Source organism: Eretmochelys imbricata, chromosome 6 (genome assembly GCF_965152235.1).
Source record: "Eretmochelys imbricata isolate rEreImb1 chromosome 6, rEreImb1.hap1, whole genome shotgun sequence".
Lineage (NCBI taxonomy): Eukaryota > Metazoa > Chordata > Testudines > Cheloniidae > Eretmochelys > Eretmochelys imbricata.
Window position 1 is genome coordinate 61,084,317 of NC_135577.1, and position 22,528 is coordinate 61,106,844.

General features: G+C 39.8%; 1 protein-coding gene across 1 annotated transcript in view; it reads right to left on the bottom strand.

Moving 5' to 3' along the window:
- Positions 1-20,336, bottom strand: part of SPI1 (Spi-1 proto-oncogene) — a 29,109-nt gene extending 8,773 nt beyond the window's left edge. The window contains exons 1-2 of the mRNA XM_077820217.1: positions 20,058-20,336; positions 11,274-11,367 (exon numbers count right to left, since the gene is read on the bottom strand). Coding sequence (XP_077676343.1) covers positions 11,274-11,367; positions 20,058-20,102 — 139 coding nt within the window. The 5' untranslated portion in view covers positions 20,103-20,336. The remainder of the gene's footprint in view (positions 1-11,273; positions 11,368-20,057) is intronic.
- Between the last annotated feature and the right edge of the window lie 2,192 nt (positions 20,337-22,528).

The following is a 22,528-nucleotide window of genomic DNA, read 5'->3' on the forward strand; positions in this document are numbered from 1 at the left end:
TATTCCTCCCCTTGACGTGTAGTGATCAGACCCCTAAATAACACTCTACATGAATTATCTTGCCTGTTAACAAGGCCTCCTCATCTCCAAGATGGCCTTGATGGGGGCCAATCATCCTATGGCAACTGTCAGTAGTATGATACCATCAGACAGGAACCTAATAGGTTTCAAAGGGAATATATTATATGTTGCAGAAATGGTAAATGCTGACCCTTTGCTCTCTGGACAAAAGGTAAAGGTGCTTCTTTTAGGGCCAAATACATTTTTTTTTAATTTCACCTGTGGGCTAGTATGCTCCAATAATTTTTCTTGCCTCTCAATGTCATCACAGTCTTCCTCATTGTGGGGTGAGAAGGAGAGAGAAAAAATTTACAGATTGCTCCCCACAAATAATCTTTTCCATTTTCCACTTGGCCTCATCACATCTCTATGTGGCAGAAAGAACATGGTATACTGCTAGATTCTGCATAGAACCATGCCTCAGTATGCCACACACACAAAGGCATATACAGAATCTTACAAGATGAGATGGGGGAAGAGGAGCTATTGGTAAGTCCTGTTTACTTTGTTGTACAGTGGGCCTAAATTCTGACGCAAGCCCTCCTCATTTCTGTAGCATGGCAGTACTAAATTCTGTGGCACATTAGAAATTTCTGTGACAGATTCAGATACATTCAAAAAGGGGTTTTTTTAAATTAAAAAGATTAAGAAAACCAGTACACTATTTCTTGCATTATTTATCTTGTCCTTAAAGTCAACACAGATCTCAGTTTTGGATTATTGTTCAGTTTATGCTGCCCCAAATTTTCAGTGTGCAGAATTTTGTATTGGTGATGCATAATTTAGAATCTGCCAAGGGACAGCTGGAGACTTCGCAAGCTCCATTTCACTCACAGCACAAATTTGCGTGTACTCAGATTTTAAAATCTAGCACTAACTGTCTGAATTGATGGGGTTTCCACCATGTCCCTTGACAGTATTCCACCATCTAATACATCTAATTGTCAAAAAGCCCTTCCTGATATTCACCCTGAATTTTCCCTTTTTTATCTATACCCCGTTACTCCTTGTTCTAGCCCCTTGTACCATTTTAATCATTTGTCTTACCCATCACATATTTGCAGACTGCTATCCTGTGCTCTTCCAAAATACTTTTAATTGTCGCTTAGCTCTCTCTGGTAGCTCGGGTCAATCCCATGGAGAGCTTTCAAAATCAGACCACTAACTTTGAATTGGATTCTGCATTCACTGGGGAGCCGGTGCAGAGATGAGAACCCCAGGATGATGTGTTCACAGCAACATGTGCTGCTATATGGCAGAGGAGAAGTAGGGTTTTTTGGGGGGTATGACTACATTGCAATCACAGTGCAATTGCAGCTCAAGTAGATGTACCTGAGCTAGCTTGGGTATGGAAGCAGTGAAGCCTCAGCAGCACATGCTTCAGCACAAGCTGTACAAGCCCACTTGGAACCCTGGGTAATTACTCAAGGGGCAAGCATGCTCCAGGACCCAAGCTAGCTAGATTAAAGCTAGCTCAGGTATGTCTACTTCAGCTGCAATCACACCCTGTGATTGCAGTGGCAACATACCCTTTGGCTCCTTTGTAACAGTGGCAAAGGTCTGTAGAAATTACTTGTCTGGGTCTGTTTGTATCAAATGATTTTTGGCCACCCATACTTGTTTTCTTCCTTTCTACTTTTTCTATCACAGGTCATCCATGTCAATATGTGTGGAAGGGGATATTTGGGAGTCTAGTCAATGTAGTCAAGGAGTAGTTGTATTGCCTCACTAATTCTACTCCTTGTGCTCTTTGTTTTTCTATTAGCACGGTCTGGAATTTGGCAATTTTCAGAGGGGAAACATGAGGGTGGTTGTTTCTTGCCTTGCTTTGTGAGAGTGTTTTATTTATTCCTGGAAGAGGAAGTGGTCTGAGTAGGATATAGGATGGTTCTTGCCATTTTTTTAATGTTCAAATCTAATATCAGAATCCAGTCCAGGGTATGACGGGCTGTGTGAGAGTGTGAGTCCATAGGTTACCTAAGGTGGAATGTTCCAATAGGAGGATTTGGGATATCATATAAGAGGCTTATTCGTCTAGCTAGCAGATTGAGCCTTTTGTTTTCACATGCAGCCTTAGCTACAATGATCCATTCACCAGTTTCACCAGTCTAGACTGTGACAACACATTCTATCTAGGATTGATCCTGGATGTTCCAACTGATCCAGCAGGCAGCAGCCCACCTTTTGGGTGACAAACTGATGAGAGCATAGTATAACAGTGCTCTGTGCTGGCTTCTCAGCCTGGTCTGGATCTGCTGGAGGGGCCTAGTGTTAATCTTTAAAAACCCCTCAATAGGCTTCGGCTGGCTTTTTTCAAAGACCCTCTCTGCAACCCAATATAGCAACTAAGATTAGAGAGGATGCTGTAACTGACTGCAGGATGAAACTCTGGGTGTCCTCAGTATCATGTCCTCATCTGTGGAAGTTCCCACCATCAGTAACCATGGCTACCAAAGAGGTAACGAGTTATGCTTAATACATAAGCATCCTTTGTAATCTTCATTCCTAAGTAGGAACACTGTGCATGCTTCCCAGCAGGCTTCCTTGAATCCTTCCATAGCTATTTTTTATAGCAATTGTTTCTTCAGTATTTCAGGATGTCTCTTCATTTGTTGGAACTTGAGTCAAAGCCTCTGCTACCTCTAGAACTTCTTTGTTAAGGCTCTTCTTGACAGCTAGATTAATTTTTAGAATGCTATTAATTCTGACCCCTGCTAATCACTGTCACCTGGCCTATTCAACAGTGAATTCCATTTTTATTTGAATTGTGTAACAAGTAGTGCCATCATCTCCATCAGGGCATCAAAGTCCATGACTGGAGTTGGGTATTACAGCTTGAAGAGAAAAGAGCCTTTAGGAAGCAAGCAGCTCTCAACCAAGATACTTACATTTGCAATAACTGCCAAAGATCATGCAAATCTTGGATTGGACTATTCAGTCACATGAGACATTGCAAACCATGTACATCATAGGCTGCAATTCCCACGGTCTCCTCAGAGACAAAAGGATGCCAACAACATAACACATGTTACTGAAGTACTATAAGAAAGTAGCTGCAATTCAGACATGATGATGATGATGATAATTATGCATCATCTCGGGAGTTACCAAACTGATAGGTAACAAACCCACACCATGTCATAAGTTACTGTAACACAATACTGTACCCACATATGCATAATATTGCTCCCATATATGCAACAACCCTTGTGAAGGGAGGACAGTTCCTATTTCTCTTTCGTGAATTATTTATCAATCAATTCTGCTCTTCAGAAAAACTTTCTTAATCCAATATATTTTCGTGATATTGAAAGATAAATCCCCATGTCTGTCTCCAAGTATCCCTACCATCAGAGCATTCAAGTGTGGATGGGTATGATGCAGCACATCAGGTGTCAGCACTGTGCAGCAGAAGATGGGGAATTATAAATATCCATTTCTGCAGACATTACTATTATCAGTTTAAGTTGGACCTTTTTTTTCTTATAAGTTCTTTGTCAGTTTGAAGTTGGTAATGAGGTGTAGTTGTTCCCTACTGTTCAGAAAGATGCAAAGGTGGAGAGAGGGGAGAAGAAAGGAGAGAAACACTCCGGAAATGAAAGTGTGTACTTTGTGGCTCAAGGAGAGTGTCAGTAAAAGCCAAGCTGTATTTGCACTCTGGAGTCATTCTGAAAAATCTCATGTGAAGTGAAAGAGGATGTGAGAAAATTCTCTTTTGTAGAGACATGGAGACCATGTTTGTTTTGGTCTTGTATGTAGTGAAAGGTTAAAGGAAGGACAGTAATGAGCCCTGAACTCATTGTCTTTATACACATAGAGGATGTTGGCCTACTGGGATGCAATAATTGATCTAAAGTAGGGCTGTCAATTAATCACAGTTAGCTCACGCGATTAACTCAAAAAAATTAATCGCGATTAATCGCACTTATAACAATAGAATACCAGTTGAAATTTATTAAATATTTTTGGATGTTTTGCTACATTTTTTATATTGATTTAAATTACAACACAGAATACAAAGTGCACAGTGCTCACTTTATATTATTATTTTTATTACAAATATATGCACTGTAAAAATGATAAACAAAAGAAATAGTATTTTTCAGTTCACCTCATACAAGTATTGTAATGCAATCTTTTTATCGTGAAAATGTAACTTACAAATGCAGATTTTTTTTTTGGTTACATAACTGCACTCAAAAACAAAATATTGTAAAACTTGAGAGCCTATAAGTCCACTCAGTCCTACTTCTTATTCTGCCAATTGCTATGACAAACAAGTTTGTTTACATTGACGGGAGATACTGCTGCCTGCTTCTTATTTACATTGTCACCTGAAAGTGAAAACAGGCGTTCGCAGGGCACTTTTGTAGCCGGCATTGCAAGGTATTTACATGCCAGATATGCTAAACATTCATATGCCCCTTCATGCTTCGGCCACCATTCCAGAGGACATGCTTCCATGCTGATGATGCTCATTAAAAAAATAATGCTTCAATTAAATTTGTGACTGTACTCCTTGGAGGGAGAATTGTATGTCTCCTGCTCTGTTTTAACTGCATTCTGCATATATTTCATGTTACAGCAGTCTCGGATGATGACCCAGCACATGTTCTTTTTAAGAATTCTTTCACAACAGATTTGACAAAACGCAAAGAAAATACCAATGTGAGATTTCTAATAATAGCTACAGCACTCGACCCAAGGTTTAAGAATCTGAAGTGCCGCCCAAAATCTGAGAGGGACGAGGTGTGGAGCATGCTTTTAGAAGTCTTAAAAGAGCAACACTCTGATGAGGAAATTACAGAACCCGAACCACCAAAAAAGAAAATCAACCTCCTGCTGGTGACATCTGACTCAGATGATGAAAATGAACATGTGTCAGTCTGCACTGCTTTGGATCCTTATGAAGCAGAACCCATTATCAGCATGGACACGTCCTCTGGAATGGTGGTTGAAGCATGAGGGACATATGAATCTTTAGCGCATCTGGAACGTAAATACCTTGCAATGTCAGCTACACAGTGCCATGCGAACACCTTTTCTCACTTTCAGGTGACATTGGAAACAAGAAGCAGGTAGTATTATTTCCTGCAAATTGTGATCAACCTTGTTTGTCTGAGTGATTGGCTGACCAAGAAGTAGGACTGAGTGGACGTGTAGGCTCTAAAGTTTTACATTGTTTTATTTTTGAATGCCGTTTTTTTTTTACATAATTCTACATTTGTAAGTTCAACTTTCATCATAAAGCGATTGCAGTGCAGTACTTGTATGAGGTGAATTGAAAAATACATTTTTTTCCGTGCAAATATTTGTAATACAAATAAATATAAAGTGAGCACTGTACACTTTGTATTCTGTGTTGTAATTCAAATTAATATATTTGAAAATGTAATAAATATCCAAAAAATATTTTAAATAAATGGTATTCTATTCTTGTTTAACAGCGCAATTAATCGCGATTATTTTTTTTAATCGCTTGACAGCCCTAATCTAAAGGCTTTGATATCCAAAGCAGATATGATGGCTTTAGTCCAGGATTAGAAAACATAGCTGAACCTCTCTAGCATCCTTCATCCTAGAGGAGTTGATGTTCTCTTGCCTTTGCTGGGTGAATACTAGCTAGACAACTAGGAGGATGGAAAGTGGGCTATAGAAAAGTATCTGTTAATGAAGAGGGGTCACTGTGTTTTACCCCTATCAAAAAACAAATGAACAAAAAAGTAAAAATAAGAAAATGAGGGAAAATACTGGAGACTCTGCAAAATGTACTTCTGATTCTCTGCAGAATCATTCCCTTCTCAGAGAAATGCCATGTTGCCCAAGTAATGCTGCCTGTCTATAATTATATATAATCTCATTACTTCTCACTTTACTAATTAACAAATCTGATCATTTCAGTAATGCCAAGCATTCAAAAATCATAAGTCAGCCCTCCCAAATCATGAGATTTTATTTTTATATATTCCCTCATTTCCTTTACTTTTATTTTTTTGCTTATTTGTTTTTTGATAGGGGTAAAACACAGTGATCCCTCTTCATTAACAGGTGTGTTATGTTATATATATATATTAGGGCTGTCAAATGATTAAAAAAATTAATCATGATTAATCACACTGTTAAACAATAATAGAATACCATTTATTTAAATATTTTTGGATGTTTTCTACATTTTCAAATATATTGATTTCATTTACAACACAGAATACAAAGTGCACAGTGCTCACTTTATATTTATTTTTGATTACAAGTATTTGCACTGTAAAAAAATATAGTATTTTTCAGTTCACCTAATACAAATACTGTAATGCAATCTCTTTATCATGAAAGTAGAACTTACAAATGTAGAATTATGGACAAAAAAAACGGAATCCAAAAATAAAACAATGTAAAATTTTAGAGCCCGCAATTCCACTCAGTCCTACTTCTTGGTCAGCCAATCACTCAGACAAACAGGTTTGTTTACATTTGCAGGAGATAATGCTACCCGCCTCTTGTTTACAATGTTACCTGAAACAAGTGTTCTGATGGCACTGTTGTAGCCAGCGTCGCAAGATATTTACGAGACAGATGTGCTAAAGATTCATATGTCCCTTCATGCTTCAACCACCATTCCAGTGGACATACATCCATGTTGATGACAGGTTCTGCTCGATAACCATACACAGCAGTGCGGACTGCCAAATGGTCATTTTCATTATCTGAGTTATATGCCACCAGCAGAAGGTTGATTTTCTTTTTTGGCGGTTCGGGTTCTGTAGTTTCCGCATCGGAGTGTTGCTCTTTTAAGACTTCTGAAAGCATGCTCCACACCTCGTCCCTCTCAGATTTTGGACAGCACTTCAGCTTCTTAAACGTTGGGTTGAGTGCTGTAGCTATCTTTAGAAATCTCACACTGGTACCTTCTTTGCGTTTTGTCAAATCTGCAGTGAAAGTGTCCTTAAAATGAACAACATGTGCTGGGTCATTATCCGAGACTGCTATAACATGAAATATATGGCAGAATGCAGGTAAAACAGCAGGGGACATACAGTCCCCCCCGCAAGGAGTTCAGTAACAAATTTAATTAAAACATTATTCTTTTAACAAGCGTCATCAGCATGGAAGCATGTCCTCTGGAATGGCGGCTGAAGCATGAAGGGGCACATGAATGTTTGCATATCTGGAACATAAATACCTTGCAATGCTGGCTACAAAAGTGCCATGAAAATGCCTGTTCTCGCTTTCTAATGACATTGTAAATAAGAAGAGGGCAGCATTATCTCCTGTAAATGCAAACAAATTTTTTTGTCTTAGCGATTGGCTGAACAGGAAGTAGGACTGAGTGGACTTGTGGTCTCTGAAGTTTTACTTTGTTTTGTTTTTGAGTGCAGTTATGTAACAAACAAAGAAATCTACATTGGAAAATTGCACTTTCACAACAACGAGAGAGTACTATATTACTTGTATGAGGTGAATTGAAAAATACTATTTCTTTTTTTTTATCATTTTTACAGTGCAAATATTTGTAATAAAAAATAATATACAATTTGATTTCAATTACAACACAGAATACAATATATATAAAAATGTAGAAAAACATCCAAAATATTTAATAAATTTAATTTGGTATTCTGTTGTTTAATAGTGTGATTAAATCTGCGATTAATCATGATTAATTTTTTTAATCGCAATTAATTTTTTTAGTTAATCGTGTGAGTTAACTGTGATTAATTGACAGCCCTAATATATGGTTTTGTTTTTATTAATTGTCTTCTGGGTCTTGAACTATTAGGACTCATGTTTGCTTTTCTCTGCAACTATGAGGGTTATAAACTTTTTTTAAAATGAAAGGTGAGATTCTTATGTAATCAAATTATTCCAGGACCTGGCGCTTTAAGAAAAACGCAGAATAACATGAAATGGCAATAAAATATGAAATCATTAGCATTGACAACGGTTTAATTCTCTCACATAAACTTGGTGGTCTCCCCTCTGCTCAGCAACAAATTAATCACAGAGACAGAGCTACAGGAGAGTGAAGTCTCCTACACTGAAGTCTCGTATTAAAAAGGATATGTCTGCACTTTGAGCTGGGGAGGGTGATACCCAGCTTGAGGAGGCATACCCATGCTAGCTCTCATTGAGCTAGTGCACTAAAAATAGTGTAGCCACAGTGGTGTGAGCAATAGGATAGGCTAGCCATCCCTCATACATGCCCTTCCAAGATTCTAGATATATGTGGTATGCTATGACTATGCTGTAGGTGTGGCTATGCTCTATTTTTAGCATGCTAGCTCAATGAGAACTAGTATATGTCTCCTTGAGCTGGGCATCACACCCCCAGCTCCAAGTGTAGACATACCCTAAGACTGCATCAGTCTTACAAAATGTGCTACACAATATTTACTGGCTTACTAAAGTATTAGTAAAAATAATTAATAATTATTTTGCTATAGCCCCAACTTTAGAGGTTTGCTGCTCACCATAATCACACCAGGGCTGTCCTGAGGATTTTGAAAAAGCCTTGTGATATATTTTTGGAATACATCTTAACCTTAACGAACCCTTCACAACTCTGCCCCTCGCTACTAATCTGTTCTTGTATTTTATCATGTTTACACCCCTTTTACTCCATCAATACCACCAGCCCTGACTCCTTGTTTGTCCGTTTATCCCACAACCATCTTTGTACTTTCCTCCACAACACTCCTCACATGTGGGCATGACTACATTGGAAACTTCAAAGGGCTGTCGCAGGAGAGCTCCTGCAGCAGCGCTTTGAAGTGTGAGTGTGGTCATGCGTGAGCGCTGGGAGAGAGCTCTCCCAGTGCTCCTGGTAATCCACCTCCACGAGGGGATTAATTCAGAGCGCTGGGAGCACGGCTCCCAGCGCTCGGAGCCTGTTTACACTAGCGCTTTAAACCACTCTGACTTGCTGCATTCAGGGGGTTGATTTTATAGAGCGCTATAAAATGTAAGTGTAGCCAAGCCCACATAGAACACACCCTTTAAAATAGGTTGTAAAGTCTCTTTCCTGTGCTCCTTCATATCCCTCCTCACAATGTGTGGCAAATTACCGGTGCTACCATAATACAAATAAAAAATAATTTATGTGAAATGTGTGTTGCGATTGTGAGGTATTGTTCCCGCCTAACCATCTCTAGTAAGAGAACTGAAACCCAGCTGCGTGTGTTGGAGATTTTGCATTGTTGCTAACATTAAGAAAAGTTTAGCAAGGGGCAAATGTCCATATAAACTGGGGGCCTGTCCTTAGGGCCCTGATTCAGCAAAGCACTTACATACGTACTTAAATCTTGTTGATTTTCAGTTAGACTTGAGCACATTCTTCAAGTTAAAGATGTGCTTAAGTGATATGCGGAATTGGAGCCAAGGTTGGAAGGAGTGGATGTATGGCAGGGGCGGTGTGGGCGCATACACACGTGCATGCATTCTGTTGAGTGTTAGGACTTTTAAAATATTAACTACTTAACTGTCACAACCACTCTGTTAGAGAGATGAGTAGAATCCCCATTTTGCAGATGTGAAAACTGAGGCAGAGCAGTTAAAGTCAACATTTTCAAATTTGGGTGTATAAAGTAAAACACCTGAATTTGCATCTCTGGATTTAAGTGCCTTTCTTTAGGCATTCAAATTTGATTATTTTGACCAATATGACTTCACAAAGGCGACAGTGGTAGTTGGGTCAAGATAGGATTACTCCCTTCCTCTGTCCCTTATTTAGTGTGCAATTAGAAATTTCATATCTGGTCTGTGAATGTAATGTCAAGAGCAGATGTAGGTAGGTTTGTTTTTTTTTAATTAAACGTCCCAGGTATGAGCCAAGCCTCTTCAGAAACTTGCTGCCCTGTGCCATCTCTCTTATTAGCCATAGTACATTATGCTGTGAATTTGTTAGATCTCTTAAACTAAATAGGGATGGCCCTGATTACTACGTGGATGGGAACCTTAGAGGGAAATCAGAGGAACTGCTATGAGTGGTACAGTAGCGGATGCTTTTCTCTTTGAGTCAGTACTAACTCTGATGTCCCAGCATGGTGCTGGTGGGATGCTGTGCTGCAGAAGGAGATGTGGATCACTCAGTGAGGGGTGGTCTCACTTCAGAGTGAGTATTTAGCTCAGTGCCCCCAGAACATTTGAAAATACTTCACAAATTAACTATCAAAAAGGAAATATTTTGTATTAATTATTAATGGTGGTTTGTTTCATATAGTAATGAAGGATCAGCAGAGATGTGCTCAGTTAGTGATCACTGCAACTAGGAAAATGGTCACACTTTCAGATGATACAGACTGAACTGTTTCCTGCATTTATCACGTTAATGATGTCAAAAGAGTCCAGACTTGGCTCAGCTCGAACACTAATGAGATCTTACATCCACCAGAGCAAAGCCCAGAATTAATTCTAATAGGATTTTTAAAATATAGGAATCCACCAAATTAAATCCTAGCCAAAACACCAACGGGCCCTCCAAGCTACAGGAACACAACAGCTCTAATTCAACATTAATTGGATATCACATGTATAAGTTGAAACAACAGACTAACATATGTTTCAAAGTAAACCAGTTTACATACAATCAGTTGTAAGATAATGAGAAAAGACCCAGTTTCTCAGTGTCTGGGGGAGGGTGAAAGTTTCAGGTAGGTGGGACAGCACCCCGGAAAGGTCAAGATAGAAGAGTGGGTTATGGGGGATTGAAGGTGGTCAAGAGCTCAGAGAAATACATTTGAGATTGAAGCAGCAAACTGAATAGTTAAAATTGAAGTCAGAGGAGAAGCAGAGATGGAAGTGAAGTCAGAGAAGTAGGGTAGAACAAATCCATGTCCATGGAGCATTCTGAAACTAGGTGAATGAGTGATTTGGATTGAGAGATAGATAGGAAGGCAATGGAGACAATGAAGGATAAAGGTGTTGTGTTTCCACCTTCTGAGGCAAGAATATAGTCTGGCTGCAACATTCTAGACCTCCTAGAAGCCTTATGTATGATTTCAATGCCTTTTGAAGTTCTTTTATAGAAGCATATGATATAGTTGGTAGGCTGCAACAGTGTTATTGTGTTAGATGAATAAATATTGTTACTAATTCAAAAATACATGTATTTACCCCATATACCATAAATGGCATCTTTGCTTCCTCCCAGAGTGCCCTAAATCTGTCTTCTCCAGGATCCTAAGATGTAGCATGTTTCAGGGAGATTTTTTCAAACTTACCACCGTGACTCTCTCCATCACTGTTGAGATATTGGTAATAGTCATGGGGCTGACGGTAGAGGTCTGACTCATAGGATACCACGTCTTCTGAGGGCTGCAGAGAGAGGAGGAAAGATTAGGCCTGAGAGTTTGGACAAAGCTCTTTCACAATTATTTAGATCAGTTAGGCACATGAGGGGAAGGGGGATGCCAAGACACTATCTGTCAAGGAGGGGATGGGCAGAGGAGGGTCTTCAAAAGTTCTTATTTTACTAGCAGGGAATGAGGAAAAAAAAGAAACCAAAAAGTGGCCTGCAAAAAAGGAAGTTCACCTCCTGGGAGCCAATGGGAAATGAGTTTGCTGCTATCTATACAGCAGACAAGGAGATCCCAAGGAGATAGTCCTTTGGCTAGCAGTTGGAAAGAAAAATAATTCAAGGACTTGTGTAATGCTGTAGGAAAGGTGTGCTCTTGGAAATCAAGCACAGGTGCATGCCTCCTCCTTAGTACTGGCTGATACCCACTCTCCTCCCTCCTCCCCATCACCAGTGCAGGCAGACCCCTGCCTTAAATGCTGGCTCTGGGTGCTTGTGGGTGGTCTGTGTGAATGGTGCTGAGGTTTGTGACTGCTAGTAGGTGGATACAAGTGGGTGGTCATGCTGGGACTACAAGATTGAAACACTTCATTTCTGATCACTTGTCCAGGACTAGTGTTCAGAAAAGTTCACGGATGCGGTAAGCATTTGTATTGTTCTCCCTGAAGTCTTGCAGTCCCCTGGAAAATCCAAAACATTGGACACTACAGCATGTATATCATGTAATGTATTAAGGTATTTTTAAATAAATTTGGTGGTGTTTAATATTAGTTATGCATAACTCAGTGTTTCACCAGACTAAAAAAAAAGTTAATTTTTCTCTCTTTGGTGGTTCCCATTCCCAGCACTATCTAGTAGATCCCTGGGGTCTAGACTGCTGCTGACATCACAAGCAGTTCCCATTTCCAAGCTCAAGAAAAACAACATAGCAGTAGTATTCAGTGGACTTTGTTAAACTTTTGTTCAAATAACTTTGTCATAGTACTTTTTTTCTGCAGAAACAGGAAATTCTTACAATGTCAAGTACAATGAATAGCCTCTCAGACTTTGCTGCGAGAGGAAATTACAGTTTGGAGAGAAATATAAACATTTCTATATTTTTTTCTTATCATGAGATGTTTTGCTTAATTAACATTCAAGAGCCACGCAAATATTAAAAATAATTTAATAAATTAGATGACACTCATTTTTAAAACATCATTCCAATTAATATCTTGCCTCTACATTCAGACCTCTCCCCCAGCCTGAGATATTTGGGCTACACTTCTCTTTGTGAAAATGCCACAGGGCTTTTCAGCCTTGTCCACATCCCTTCTGCTAGATTCTCTGCCTTTAACAGTTGCAGACTGGCTGCTCAGTGATCCCACTTTTCTATTGCAATCCTAGTTTTTAAATCAAAATTTGGAGCTGCAGTGATCAAAATCCTTCCCCCTCTCTCTGTCCTCTCTCCCTTAGGTGACTGAAATTTTAGGGGTTTTGGTCCCCAAATGGGAAGCCCTGCCATGCTCCTTCCCTTGTTTGTTTTCTCCTCCCTCGCCATGGCAGAGGAATGCAAACAGCACAAGGAGGCCTTGTCAGGATCTACAAAGGAGGATGTCTGCCATAATTCCTTCCAGCCTGTGCTCCCCTTGCTGTGACCAGGGGAAGGAGCTTAGCATCTAGACTTGACTTGGTAGGGCTTATGCATCCCTCCCCAAACAGCCAAGTCTTTTCAGAACTGACTGTCTTCGCTGACTGTACACTCTTCAGAATTAAATTAAAAAATCTCCCCAAACTCACCTACCCTCAATCCAATTCAATCCAAGGGGAAAGTTCGAGGGTCGCAGCCCAGGTTTTTAAGTAGGTAATTGAGTCACTTGGGAAAGAATCTAGTATCTTTTCTGACTCTCCTTATTGCCAAAAAGAAGCTCTGGAGTCCTTGGGCTGCCCCTCTAAGCTTCCTCCTCTTTACTTGTGTATTTGTCGATGTGTACTGTGGCTTAGAAGCTCCCTCCCACCCAAGATGACTAAGATCCAAAAGTGAAGCAACTGCTCAAAGAACTGATGACCACCACCACCTCAAAAAAAATAAAAAAATAAAAAAAGGTAAAAGAACAGGAAAAAGTCAGAAAGTATTCCAGACCCTCATCTCCTGTCATTAGATTTAGCTCCTCGCCTGAAGAAAAGGGTACTCTTAGCTTTGGATTATGATAAAACCAAGCTAGAGAAGCAGGAGAGGTTCTCTCTTCCACCTTCCCCCCCCCCCCAGATTTGTTTGAAAACATGGGGAGTACCTGGGGAAAACAAGGTGATGGCTGCCATTAAGAGTCTGTCAGAACAAGAAGATGAGCAGGTTAGCACATGGGAGAAGTATTTCCCATTGAAAACTAAAACAGAATTTGCCTTTCCTCATTGATTTACTCCTTCCAAGATGGCAGTAGGGAGGAGTGTGAAACTCACAACCAAGGGGAAAGGGTGAGATGGCAGAGCACTGAAATGTTACAGGGGTCCTAGAACCCAAAGTCTTTTTTTCTCCAAGATCAATGCAGCAGTGGCACTTCTGGAAAAGGACGTGGCAATTCCTATAGAGGGTGATTTCTTCCCAAAGGATAAAGAGGATAGAAAGATAGAAGTGAACCTTGGAAGGGACTTCAAAGCTTCTTCAGTGTCCTTCAAAGCCTCACTGGCACCATGTACTTTGTTAGCACCACCTGTTAGAATGTTCTAATGAGATGCCTTAAAAAGCCACAACTGAATAAAAAAGAATGCTAAAGAGACAGACAGATTGCTGCCATGGCCTTAGAGAATCCATAGAACTAACTTGTTGGCCAGTGGATAATTTATTCAAAGCAAATCTTCTATGCCTCAAAATTCTCAGGCACGACTGTTCAGGGAAAGCTTGATAAAGTGGTAGCTAACAACCAGGAAAAGCAAAAGTCAAGAAGGACAGTAGGCTCTTATACAGGACAGAAGCTGTACCTGTAGTCACTTGTACCCACAAACAGAGGTACCAGAAAAGGGACTCCTCTTATTTGACGGGTAAGACCTAGTCCCAAAACACTGAAGGGAAGCCCAGATCACAATGAGTCTAACCCTTCCTTCCAGATCAGTATGACTGCAACGGAACCTGCCTCCATCCAGAAATAGGCCTACAGGGCAGTATATACCACTTCTCAGATTTCAGATCTGTGGGTACAGGACAGAGGACAGCATGGATACTCTTTGGTCCTCTTGGTTTCTCCTCCACATCCTTTCTTCATGCCCTCTCCAACTACAAGTGATCAGAAACATCAAGTAATCCTGATTTCTCATACCTCCAACAGCTTAATGATGGTAACAATCCCTCAAGAGAAAAGGTGCTGAGTGTTGTACTCTATTTTCTTCATAGTGGGGAAAAAAACAGTAGTCTGGTCTGTATTAAAGCTCAAGAGGCTGATAATGTTCTGAACTGATGTTCTAGCTTCCACTGTCTCTACAAGTTAACTCACTGTATTTTGTTTCCATATACATGCAGCCTGGATTCAGTCATGTCAGTAAGAATTTCTCAAATCTCTCCTCTTAGAAGACATGAGCCTTAGTGCTGCTTCTTAGTCATTTGTAACCACCACTGACTCTCCCCCCACTCATAAATCATAAGAAATAATTCTTACTTTTTTTGACAGAAACTTCAACACAGAAAAGAAAAAGAATTGTACATGCAAAGTGCAGTTAAAACATTAGCCTTTGTAATACAGATCATTTCAGGAAAACATCTGTGTGTTTCCTTTCACCCCAACTACCTGAGTCTGAAAGCATTCCAGTCCTCCACAGCTAGATGGATCAAGTGCTGTATCATTGAAACATATTCAGCCACACATAAACAAGTTCCAGAACGGGTCATTCAACACATTCCACAGCAGCATCCTGTACAGAAAGGGCCTCAGCCACCACAGAGGAAATCTGTAAAGCTGCCACCTGTCATCCGTAAAAAGTTTTATAAAGTATAACCAACTTCACATTCATATCTCTGAAGAAGCATCCCTTGGCAGGAAGGCCAAGCAGTGGTCCCAAAATAGATAAATACTACCAGTTTTAGATAAGGGAGAGAACTTTCTTCTTTCCTACTTGCTTCTCCTTCCCTAATATTTGTTCCTTACTACTAGTGATTCCCCAAATTTGGGAGTGAGGTGGGAACACAGAGAAAATGTGTTACCTGGTGACTTCTGTCCTGAGACTGCCCTCTTCCCCAAGGCCTCCCTCAAAAGAGAACTCCAGAGTCACATGAAGTCTGTGCTGCAATCAGTATCAGAAAGGCACAGAGCAAATGTCTGATGGGAGAAGAGGTCAGTTCCAGAAAGAAAATCATCAAGTAGCAAATTTTCCATATTCCCCCATTTCAGTATAATTTTTAGCAGCCAGTAGTCTCTCAAACTCCTAGAGGTAAAAAAAATTAACAATTTCTCCTATTTGAAAGCTAGTATTATAAATTCAGTACAATTATTAAGCCAGTCAGCATTGGTTCTAGCTGCACAGAGTTTTGAGATACAGCCAATTGAAATCCAATTCAGAAATGAAGTGGGAATAAACAGGCAAGAGAGTAATCAGAATAATATGATTTTAAAGTCTAAAAAGTTTAAAAAACCACAGGACTAGAAAAATTTGGGTAATTAAAAATTAGACACCTCACTAAACGTGACATGATTATCACTCAGAAATCTAATTGTCTCCAGTGGGAGCTGTGGGTACTCAGCGCCTCTAAAAATCAGGCTTCTTTTTTATAGGTTTATTTATTTATGAATTTAGATGCCTTGATTTTAGACATCCTATTTTGAAAATTTTGGCCTTAGATTCTCTGCCTTGTGGTTTATTGGCCTTCCTGGTCACTGACCCCTTGGACAAAGAAAAAATATCATATTAATTCTTGCATCCCATGCCAGTCTGCTCCTCACAAGGACCTTAAAATGGAACTTCCTATCACCAACGTATCTAAATAGATTCTCTCAGCTGTATGGATGGGATGACTAATATGTGAAGATCGATAATAAATTGATGACAATTTCTGTTTTCTCTCTCCTTTTCCTTGATGAACTCTGTCATAGTAAGACTGAATGTTTTATCTATCCTTCATAGAATTCATCTCAAAGATCCCTCCTTAAATCACCGTTTAGTTTCTACTTTAGGTTTCATTAAACTTATATTTTTGTCTATCATCAGGAAGAGAGATGAGCTTTCTCTGAGCCTCCTTCTCCCATTGACACCAGCATGTGCTCCTATGGTCTCTTGGCCTCCCCACTACCACACACTTTGGGCTAGCCTGCCTTCTTCTGGAACCCCCCAACCAGGCACTCATTTACCAGGTAGTTTAAGCCATTACTACTTCTATGATGCACATTGATCTGAAAGCTTTTTCCAGACAGGAAACAAAAGAGCAGCACATGTTACTTTCTAGAGATTTTAACTCATGTGTATTATGAGAATTCCATGCTCTTTGAGGAAGGTGACAGGAAGGTTTGCTAGGAACTGATTGTGCTTTGAAGCTGGTCTCCTTTCCTACATGCCCTGAGCTTCAGTAGGTCATCCAAGACTATCTTCCAACCTCAAGCAAGTGTTCAGCAAACACATAAATCAAATATGTCATTGACATTAAAGGGAGAATTGCCCCACCCTACCCCTTGGCTTGGCAAATCTAGATAAAATTACTGCAGCAAGAAAAGAGCTACAAAGCTATTTGGACAGTGTAAATGAGAAGTTAAGAAGAGCTGCAAGTGGTCCAACTGAATTCCAAATAATAAATTCTCTGTCTAAGATTTTGTCATATGGTTCAATCAGCTTGTACATTTACTGAATTCTGTTTGGGTTTTTGTTTTGTTTTTTTTCTCCTTGGTGTGTGATTCAAAAATACCCAACACAACTCCCCATGATGTGCAGCTGAGACTGGTTTTATGGACAAACTCGACCTTATTTCCTTGGAAAAATTTACAAAACTCTTTTTTAGAAAGGGGAAAATCATGTTAACCTCTTCACTCCATAGGCTCAGTGGCCCACGCAGGAAATGCAGGTGTGCTAGACATGCTGTATATGGAGGGTTTCTTTCCCCTCTCTCACACACAAAATTTCACATCAAAACTGTTGGTTCTACAGGCAGCTCCTTAGAGATTCTCAGGCATCTCAGGGCACCACGAGACAGAGGTTTACAATTGTAGACCTTTCTGCCTTGGTGTGAAATTGGTTAGATCCAGAACTGTACTAGAGAGAACATTTGTCCTAGTTTATAGGATTCTTCCCACTGCGTCTTCCACATTAATTGTTTAACCTCCAAAGAAAGAAACTGTGACTTTTAACCATATTCAACCATCACTTTCCAAACCAAGCCTAATGGTTCTCTAGCCGAATCAGGAGGAAGGCAGTTACAGACACACCCTAAACTGAAAGGGGAGGGACAGAAGAGGGAAGTGTCACTTCACAGAAACGCTGACTCTATAAACAGCTAATGTCTGTCCCCTAAGGAGTCCCAGTGGGCCAGCCACTTACAGTGAAACTGTGTGTGCTCAAATTGCTGGGACGCAAAGCACCTAAACTCAAAACAAAATTTAAAAATTGTGGAAAATACAAAGTAATCTATTTTTGAATATTTTAATCACATAAATCAGAAAAAAATATTTGTTCTGTCAGATGCTTCAATAAGATGTGATTCTATTTCCACTACAAATAGTCTCTCCTCTGAACAGAGTGTAGCTAGAACTCCAATCTGAATGGATTACCAAAGGTTATAATAATGGGTAGATGGTGCTGGATTTTCACTCACTTCACACTCTGGAATTTGAGAGTGGAAGAGAGGCTCCTGAGAAAGAGGGTTATAGGTGAATGAGACCGTTAGAGCAGTTAGGAAACCCCTTCTCTTTATTTTTCCTCAGACTCCAGGGGAAGATTCGGTCAGTTTTTATAGTAATGCTTGTTGGAGAATTCAAAATTGTGGCATGACCTCAAAACAAGCCCAGAGTCATTTATGGAGAACAGTGGAAATCTCGATACTCATTCAATTCACTCAAATCATTTTCAAATATGATCCTGACAGATTCACAGACAGACTGACTGGACTGATGTAGGCAACATGGGACACTAATAATTTTGCATGTTCCTTCCACCCAGGGGGTAACTATTGGATTCCATGATCTCCATGATCTGAGAAATATTGCAATAGTGTGTGAAGGGAGAGATCCTGCTACGGTCACACTTATTTTGCCAGCAACATTGATGGCAACAACTGAAAGCAATTGAGAGATATATTTATGGAGGCTAGGTAGCGCGATGGGAGATGGCAAAGAGAAAACCTGGAAAAATTTTGCCAAAGTGTCCCTGGGGCTGTACTGTCTCCTCACTGAGTACACATGACCTGTAAGTAAAGCATGTGCCAAATAAAATCCCCTCATTTGACTTCTCTGGAACTTATATAGAGTTAACAAGTGTACTCAGGGCCATTACCCACCCATTCTACTTCAGAGACTCCCCATTACAAAGCTGGTGTTTTTGAACTGCAGGCTGGTGAAACAACTTTCCTAATAAACCGAGGCTTAGCTACTTAGTTACGAAGATATGGATTCCATGGTCCTTGTCTGAGAAATGTTGCAATAGTGTATGAAGAGAGAGATCCTGCTGCAGTCACACACATTTTGCTATCATCATGGATGCCAGCAACTGAAAGCAATTAAAAGGAGTATCTTTTTGGAAGATGGGTAGGGCGATGGGAGATGGCAAAGAGAAAACCTGGTACAAATTTTGCCAAAGTCTCCCTGGGACTGTACTGTCTCCTAACTGAGTACACATGGCCTGTAAGTAAAGCATGTGCCCAATAAAATCCCCTCATTTGACTTCTCTGGAATTTATACAGAGTTAACAAGTGTACCCAGGGCCATCACCCACCCATTCTAATTCAGAAACTCCCCATTACAAAGCTGGTGTGTCTGAACAGCAGGCTAGTGAAACAACTTTCTTAATAAACAATAATCCCCAAGTTAATTACTTTAAAGTAAGAGTTAACAGTGTAACAAAGCTTCAAAGGCAGAAAAATCCAATGATCACTTATAAAAAGGAAAGTTTGTGTCTCTGGAAAAAAATATAGAGATTTAGTTAAGGTTTTATCTTGAACTTTCCAGCTGACTTTTTATATTCCAAAAAAGGAAAATTTTCAACCCTATTATACACAGATGGGTGGAGTGAAGTAGGGGAGATTTAGGATTATTTCAGAGACACAAATTTCACTCATATTTAAGATAAAAATCTCAAAATCTATAGAAACTGAATCCAGAGACTAGAATCTTGTCCCTTGCAAATAGCAAGCAGCCGTGGAGTTTCCAAAATATAAAACCAGCACTTGGTTGCTTTTATCTCACAGACTGGCAGATATTTTAAATACATAAAATTATGTTTAAGTATACAGATTATAAATAATTACAACCTCAAACAAAACCCAGCTTTTATACCACAAAGCCAACTTTGGAGAAAAGTTTTACTGATGTGTTACGTCTATAAAATATAAAAATACTCAGAAACTATACAAGTTCAGAGAGCAAACATTAACTTCCCATTCATTAGAAAACTTGTCACTAGCTTTATACATTGACCTGAGCCCAACTTTCAGGCATTACAAACACAGACAAAAAGAGAGGCATTCTCAGATAGTAAATCCTAATTTGCTTTGTCTTTTGTTGCTGAACCCAATGAGCCATATTTGGAATTAACCCCATATACTCACAGGGGAAATGAGGGGAAATCCTTCCATTTTGCAAGCTTGCAACATTCAGCCAACTTCTTAGTGAATTTTCTAATTTCAGTTTTCAAACATCCAGAATAACTGACTTTAAAAATTGCATCAAAAAACCAAAAAAACACAACACAACAAAAGTGAGATCTTTGGACTCCTTGAAGTCCCCTTGTTGTGATGGATCTCAGGATAGGAGACGGGCCCTAATTAACTTTCATACTTTTCTGTAATAGGTTCTGAGGTGAGAACCTTCCCTAGACTTATCTGAAGTTCCTGATTTTATCAAATGTCTGTAGAAGGGAGATAGTCCCTGGGCGGTATCAGCTCAGTGTGACATCACATCAGCCTCAAACCCAGTTTGCATAAATCTCATTTCAAGGAGTTGTAGTGCTGAAACAGGAAGTCTGTCACCAGCCAGATCTGCCATAGGCAGGTGCTTACTATATAACCAACAGCGCAGGCCCCACCAGTAAACAAGCATACTGGTGCAGTGTTTTTTATTGACGGTGAGAGAACAGAATGCTTCATATAAGTAGAGTTTGAAGCACAGTGATGTTACAGCTCTCCGGTTTAATGCAGTGACACAGATCTGAGTTAGTGACTCTGCTTATGATGGTAATACAGTGACATGAGCCTGCATTAATGGTAGCCCTGTGTTGGAGTGATGCAGCAACATATCTCAGTGTCCATGATACCTCTTTCTGGGAGCAATGCATGCTCAAAGATATAGTCTTAAGTTGTTCAAAAGGCTGAAGAGAACTCCATGGACACTGCTTAATAACCACTTCTGATATGGAGCTAAGTGATTAATTGAAAGTGGTTAAGACCCTTCATATGTTTCCTTGAGGTCTCTGAACTTATTGGATTGTAGAAAGGGAAAGCATTTAGTGGGGAGTGGAAAAGTGTCCCTTTTTGGGTAGATCTACATTGCAAAAAAAGACTTGTGGCAGCAAGTCTCAGAGCCCAGGTCAACTCACTCATGCTACAGGGCTAAAAATAGTAGCGTAGATGTCCAGACTGAGGCTACAGCCCAGGCTCTGAAACTCAGTGAGGAGGGTGTACCTGTCCCTTTGTGTAAAGAATCTGAAGATTCAGATCCTAACATTTTCCTGAGCAGACTGCACCAGCCCTTCTTCCCATACATCATCCTCCCTCTCTGTGTCCTGCTGTTTTACTTAAATGTGGCTGCACTGAAAATATGTGCCCTATCATTGTGCCTCGTGCTGGCAGGAAAATGAGGAGGCATGGAGCAGGGTGTGAGGGTTGAAGCCTTGCAGCCTGTGTAGTGCTGACATTCTTTCTAGCTCTGCAAAATGCCTCCTCATCTTGCAATTAGTTGTTCTTATTTTGGAAAAATGAATTGTGGTCATTTGGATTGTTCCCCTTCATTCTATGCCCTGTGCCACAGGTTCTGCTTTTGGCAGGAGTATGCTCACCGCTCACCTGGGACTATGTGTGAAGGGGAATTTCAGCTAAAGTGCAAACTTCCTCCCTCTTACACTGGTAAAACCAAAGGCCGGTCACAAGTTCCTCTCTTTCCCAGCCCTGAAGAACCCAACAAACAAACCATATTAGCAATGGGCTGGGGCTGGGACATGATGGGAGGTTAACTCTTGATGTTCTAGATTGAATTTCTTCCATACTGACTGGTACCTAAGCATCACATTCCTGTTTTGCTGGCACCAGAAAATCTTGTTGTTTACTTTGAGGAAAACAAGCTGCTAAATAGTTCACATCAAAGACCACCTTCATCTCTGATAGGTAGCAAGCTTAGTGGGTAAAGGGAATGCAGCAGTTGGGTAGCCCTTGATGTTCATAAGAATAAAAGGAAAACTACAGAAATATAGATTAGATGTAACTACTCTAAAAGAGATACAAAATTAGCTAAAATCAAATGTAGAATCCTCATTAATGGTTCTTTGTCAAGTAGGATCCTACAGAGAGCCATTCTGGGTCCAATCCTATTTATATTTTCATTCTTGACTTGTAGATTGTAGAGGGGAGTTCACTAATCAAATTTATTGATGATGCATGTCTGTGAAAGGATCAAAAGTACTTGAAAGACTAGGGTTAAAATAAAGCACATTGGTGATCATAAATTGTAAAAATGATCAGAAATCAATAAAATAAAATTAATTAAAAACAAATGTGAAGGAACAGTGAAATACATAAATCTTGAATATGGATAACTGGTTGGACTGTGGTTATAATAGACGATAAACTGAACAAAAGTAGTTGTGGCTATCTGGACATCATGTATAGGGAAGACATGCTAACTGACTGTTAATACAGTGAAACACACCTTAAGCACCCACTGGAAGGTAAAACAAGTTAAAAGTGATGCTTAATTCAGGTGGCCTTCTACTAATGACTAAGTTGAATTTAGTCATTAGTAGAAGGCCACCTGAATTAAGCATCACTTTTAACTTGTTTTACCTTCCAGTGGGTGCTTAAGATGTGTT